General features: G+C 37.7%; 1 protein-coding gene across 1 annotated transcript; it reads right to left on the bottom strand.

The window, feature by feature from the left end:
* Positions 1-3789: 3789 nt before the first annotated feature.
* On the bottom strand, positions 3790-5638 carry LOC107799665 (putative methyltransferase At1g29790). The gene has a single exon (XM_016622805.2). It carries the CDS (start codon positions 5473-5475, stop codon positions 4213-4215), a length of 1263 nt encoding a protein of 420 aa, XP_016478291.1. The 5' UTR covers positions 5476-5638; the 3' UTR covers positions 3790-4212.
* Positions 5639-6086: the final 448 nt, after the last annotated feature.

The following is a 6086-nucleotide window of genomic DNA, read 5'->3' on the forward strand; positions in this document are numbered from 1 at the left end:
AAGTGAAATCTCACCGGACAGGGCGAAAGGAAAGAATGAGATGGCCGATTGGTAGTCCTGGAACAGCAATGAAATGAACAGCCTCGAATCATTTTGCCGTCTTCAAACTCGTATTACTTATCCTCTTTATTTTTTATGATGATTCAACATGTAGCTCGGAAGCTCTTGAGTTAGTTAAGGAAATTACCCTTCAATTATTTTTGTGCAAAGGCGGTGAATTAATTTTATTTATAGCAACGACTAGGAGTGGCAAATTGGTGGGTCGGGTCGAAAACGTGTAAAGAAAAAACGGGTAAATTATCCGACCCGGCCCATATTTAACGGATTAACCGGCGGATAATATGGGTAACCATATTATCCATGACTTCTTGCATATAATCACTTTTGGGAGAATTCTTAGTCTCCCTAACTTAAGAAACCCTCAATTGGAGGCTTTACAAATGTAAAAGTTAGATCCATTGGTTATCCATTTTCTAAATGGATAATATGGTTATTATCCATATTTGACCCGTTTTTAAAAAGTTCATTATCCAACACATTTTTTAGTGGATAATATGGGTGGTTAACTGTTTTCTTTTTACCATTTTGCCACCCCTAGCAATGACGAAGGTAAAGCGAGCATTCGCGTGCTTAAATGTAGAAAAATTCATACATGTAAGCTTAGTTTTTCGATGAATGATATGATAGATAAATATGTAACACATTGGATAAAGTGTAAGTTAAGTTATAAGGATCCCGCAAGGATCATGTTGTTGATACAATTGAAAACTTTTTTATGTTTTTGTTTTATTTATTTATTTGTGCACATTTTAACTATTCCACATAGTACCTTTAATCGCCCACCAATATAGGTAAATTTCCTATTTTGTTGATTTCTTAGGATTTGATTTAGTTTTATCTATTCTGAAATCATCACCTCTCCCTACATTGTAACCTTTTGAAATTATTACCTATTTGGGAGTGAGTGACTGAGAAAGAGTGAGCTTCTTTTTCTTCTATCCTTGAGTCGAGGGTCTATCGAAAACAGTCCCTCTATCTTTACAAGGTAGGGCTAAGATATGCGTACACACTACCCTATCATTTTCAGACCCCACTTGTGGGTATGGCTAAACCTCTTTGCTAGCTAATTGTGCCTACTACTAATTTAAATCTATTTGCAAAAGTACTGCTGATGGCTAGTTGGATATTTATCCTATTGACTTCATTTTCTTACTGATTTTCAAACCGGGAAGGTAGAAGAGAAGAAGCAACAATCAGTCACTTCTGTTGGATAGGGCATTTTCTTAGTCCAATTCATGAAAAGGAATCCTAGAAGATTTCAGTATAATCCCACTAGTGGGGTCTGGAGAGGGTAGTGTGTACGCAGACCTTACCCCTACCCTGGGGTAGAAACGTTGTTTCCAATAGACCCTCGGCATCCCTCCCTCCAAGAATCCTAGAAGATTTCAGTTGTAAAAATAAGCTTCAGAAAGGACTATGTACTCCAATGTGTTGTGAAACTTAGAAATGCTTATTCCCACTTCTGACTTCTCCCTCTGAAAAAGAAACAAAAACATCATGTCCAACAAATTAACTTCAAAAGTGAATTAGCACCGTGTTTATACTGTAATCCCTGCAATGCTGGTTACTGCAAAAGATGATTTTGGACTCCCTGCAATGCTAGTACCTGCTAGTAAAAAAGGTCCATAGGTACATCACCTTCATTATAACAAAGGGAGTCCACTGGTGTATAATAATAGGAATGCAAGTAGTTGTAAATTGTGTGTGAGTATGTCTGCTATGCAGCGGTGGTGTAAATTTGTATGCTCAAACAATATTCAGAAAACAGCAAAAGAACTCGAATTTATCTCAGGTTTCCACATAGCAGCTTGAGAGGGAACATTAAACGTGTGATCATGCCTAATCAAGTTCATTGTAGCCATGCCAAAGCCTTATATTTCCTGTGAAGATTGTGAAGTAGGATCACAATTTTCTCATCTTAAAAACGGCTTGAAGCATTTGTCATGCAAGAATTCGAAGCCAGGTACAAGGATTTTGCACTTCATGCACTAAAGGTAAATTCAAAGTTGAAACCACCATTGGAATTGTCTTCTGGTTGTTCTATCCCAGAGAATAGAAAGTGCAGATATTTAATGCAGTCTTTGTATGCACATTCCTGCAGTAACTTAAGTAATTTGGTAAGCTTCTGAAAATAGACACAAGAAAACATGACCCTCAGGCTAAAGCGCAATAATCCCTGTGCATGGAAACCACTCCTATGGTACATGTTCAATTAACTTTATGCACAATGCTACAAGGATTATTTAGTTTTTCCCCTATAGTACCCCATCCTAGCCTCAACCCGGACCCCAGATGAAGGAAAAAGGCAAAGCTAACAATGAATCGACCCTTTTGTTTATTCGAGATCATGGTTTGAATTGTAATATACCTCCGTACTCAAAGAAGAGACACGGAAAGCCTCTTCTACCATCTCCCCTGTATCCTTTACTAGCATTCGGTAAAAAGTAAAGAAGGGTCTAATGTTTCCTCCTAATCAATTAGGATGAGAATGGAGCTGTCTGTGTTCCTAACAAACCTAGACGATGATGATTTGGACACTTTTTATGAGATAAACAAAAACTAGCCTTTGTATGTACTACAGTAAATATCGATATGAATTAAGGATTTCGATAAGAAAGGTACCTGGTATCGCAACTGATAGATAAAGCAAACCAGAGGCGATAACTTCATAATTCTCTAATCCTAGGCAATGGACGGTACTCAAGACACTGTAAAATCTAACAACAATTGGAGGTGCGTACATTTTGGAGGATTACGCTAACTTGCAGAAAAAGAATAATACCTAACTAAGTAACTGCTACGACGGTCAATATCCTTGGAGGGTCCTCCTCTCACACCTTTCTTGGGAATAAAGTTCAAAATGAATTCAAATAGTCAACTTTCTATTAGTATAATATTTGTAGCCATTTCTGTATGAGGTGAAAATCCAGACCTGCCAGGTGTACAAAAAGGGTGGGAGTCCGGGCAGAGTGGAAGTCCGGCACTGATGGTAACGTAGTCGGTGGCCTTGGCCAGGGGCTCCGAGACTGTGATAACCAGTTCCTCGAAGCAACGGTGCCGGCTCAAAGTGATTAAGGACATCGTGGACCAGTGACGCAATGGCACCAGGTCTAACGGATCTTTTTCCTTTGATCCAGACGCCCGCCCTAGCTGGAACGCATTCTCACCAACTCTCTGACATCAGCCATCATCGAGCTTCGTGCTGAACCAGAGACGCCTTTTCAATAGTCCTTTTTTCACTGTCGAAGGGTCTTATCACAAAAAAGGTTCTTGTTTTATATAGCTAGCTTTTCAATGAATCTAAGCACCACGTCCATTACAACACAAGAAGCTCTCTCTCTCTCTCTCTCTGGGTCTCTCTATGTATGATCCTTAGAAGAAAGAACACTTGTCAATACAAAAAGTGGATTATTCTATTTTGTTGATATCCCAAACATTATCTTGTTGTTCTTTTAATTTTTTATCTTAAACTTTCAAATGGTTCACACGGATCAAACTAGCTCACGAAGGGTTTTGGATCATCTTCGATTCACTTGCCTTTAACCCCAAAACTACTGTTACAACATGTAAACGATTTTCCCGGTAAACAAATTTCATTATTGCATCTTAGAAAGTACATCTGTTCTAAGTTGCATACCACAAGTTATATCAAAACGGATTATCAGAAAATAATAACTAGTTGAAAGGCAGCAACAAATGAATTAATCAAGGGACAAGATGAGAGGATTTATATCCCAATAATACAATTTAACTGAAGCTGGAATTCTGGACTGTGAACGAAATTTGGGAAAAAACATTTTTCTGTAAACTCAAATAAAAAATTGATACAGACGGCTCAAGCCAATTCCAATAGATTCCATGTTCATTTTCCCGTTAACCTCAAGTGGATCTTTCAATATCTAGCTGACTACAAGGATAAGTGAATAATATTACAGATTGTAGATATATTGATACCTGCCATAAAGCCAAAACAGTCTCCTTCAGATGCTGATTACCAGTTGAGTAAAGAAGATGACTGTATTCACTTATTCTATGTTGCAAAAGGAATTAATGAGATGTCAAATGATGAACTTGCATAACTTCTCTAAGAGAAAATCTACCCCTAGAAGCACCATTTATATGCCCCGACGATCACAGAGAAGTGCAATACCATCAAACTCTAACTGGTTTCTGCAGAACAGCAGACAAATAAACCTCAGATTTTCCAGATCCATTGATCTTCTCACCCACAACCCATTTGAGCTTTTTGTACCCAAAACGTTCAATTAACCTAGTTAGCGCGCTTCTCTTATCTTCGCTGGTGCACAAGAAATTATCCAACCAAAACAATCCTCCAGCCCTCAGAACTCTATCAATATCAAACATTAAAAACTCCAATTTCTCAGGGCGGCCGCTAATATCCAATACATTTCCCGCATGAACCAAATCAAATGCATTATCATGAAAGGGGAATCGATGATCTAAACTTAAATACAAAGGAAAAAGACCCCTAGCAGCAATGAATTCATTGAACGGTGCATCAACATTCAAAGTAGCAGTAACTACAGTCACATTCTTCTCAGCCATTCTAGCAGCAAAAGTACCAGATCCTCCACCAATATCGAACCCGATGCTAATTCCACCATTTCCCATTGCTAACACATCATTAATGAGGAAATCATTCTTTCCCCTACCCTTAACATATCTCTGAGTCTCATACCCATTAACTATATCAAAACAACCAGCACAATCCCTATTCAACTTCTTAGCATTTAAACAAGCTAAATTCTTGCAACCGAGACCACTCCAACTATAAATCTTATCACTATAATTTTTATAAAGTGAATCAGGAAAAGATTGTAAACCAACCTTAGGAATAATCTTAGCAAAACACCTTCTTCTTGGCAAAGGCTCACAACCACTAAGAATCAGCTTCTGACCAAGACTCCAATCATCAGGACAGGGCCCACTAACCTTATAATTCATAAACTGAGACAGCAAATCCATAGATTTAACACAAGAATGTCCGACAGAAGCTACCATTTCAGTAATCCCAGTTCTTGAATCTTTACCCAAAGGAAGTAAATGGTGTTGCAAGAAAGTTCTCAGCTCAGTTGCAATCTTGGAATTAGAAAGATCAATACTTTCATATCCTAAAAGCTCTTTCTCCATTTGGGCTAACTTCTTTTGTGATGAATCAATCTCTCTGAGGATTAAAGAAACTTGTTCTGAGATCAAAGATATGTTCTTGTGAGTATGTAGAAGTAGATGAGAAGCATTATGATGGTTCTTGGGTGAAGAAGTAAAAGCATATAAAGCAAAAAGATTAGTTGTAACTACAGAGAAGAGCATAAGCAGATTTAGAGCTGAAGAACAGTAAGAAGCTCTCTTGAATCTGGCAGTTCCATCACCTATTTTCAGAGATACAGATCCCATCTTTGTGAGTAAGAAAAAAGAGGGTGTTTTTGTCTTAGTGTTGGAGTAAGCTACTAGTGTACTTACTTAAGCATTGAAAAGTAAGCAAGTGGGAAGAAAAGGGTTGAAAGGAAAGTTGAATTTGGGTATAGCTAAGGGAAATTTAATTTAGGACAGTGACTTTGGTGATCTGATGCTTGTCGGTTGGTTTGTGGAGTGGTTAATCTTAGTGCTGAGATGGTCCGCCGTTCACGGGTAGCCAAGATTAACAGGGTGTTTGGCTAAGCAAACCAGCTCATAATCACTTTCAAGTTTATTTACGTTTTTGGTAAAAAAAAAAAAAAAATTTGGTCAAATATCAAATTTTATTTAACCAGTAATGAAATTTACAGCACCCCTAACTCCTTTGGACTAAAGAGTTAGATTCAAAATAACTATAAAAAACATTGACAAACTTAATAGTTCCTCTACTACACTAAACTTCATACAGGAAAACTATTCACTCTTTCTAAGTACTTCTTTCATTTTGTCTTCTGCTGCCCTTTGATATGTAATTGAAGGACAATGTCTCGTATCTTCTTCTTCATATCAATCTACTTTCCCTGGAATCTGCGCATGTTCTTTTCTATCCA

Source organism: Nicotiana tabacum, chromosome 1 (assembly GCF_000715075.1).
Source record: "Nicotiana tabacum cultivar K326 chromosome 1, ASM71507v2, whole genome shotgun sequence".
NCBI lineage: Eukaryota > Viridiplantae > Streptophyta > Magnoliopsida > Solanales > Solanaceae > Nicotiana > Nicotiana tabacum.

Bases quoted from the DNA above. Each gene is read 5' to 3' on its own strand.
- LOC107799665 (XM_016622805.2), bottom strand. From the start codon at position 5,475: ATGGGATCTGTATCTCTGAAAATAGGTGATGGAACTGCCAGATTCAAG.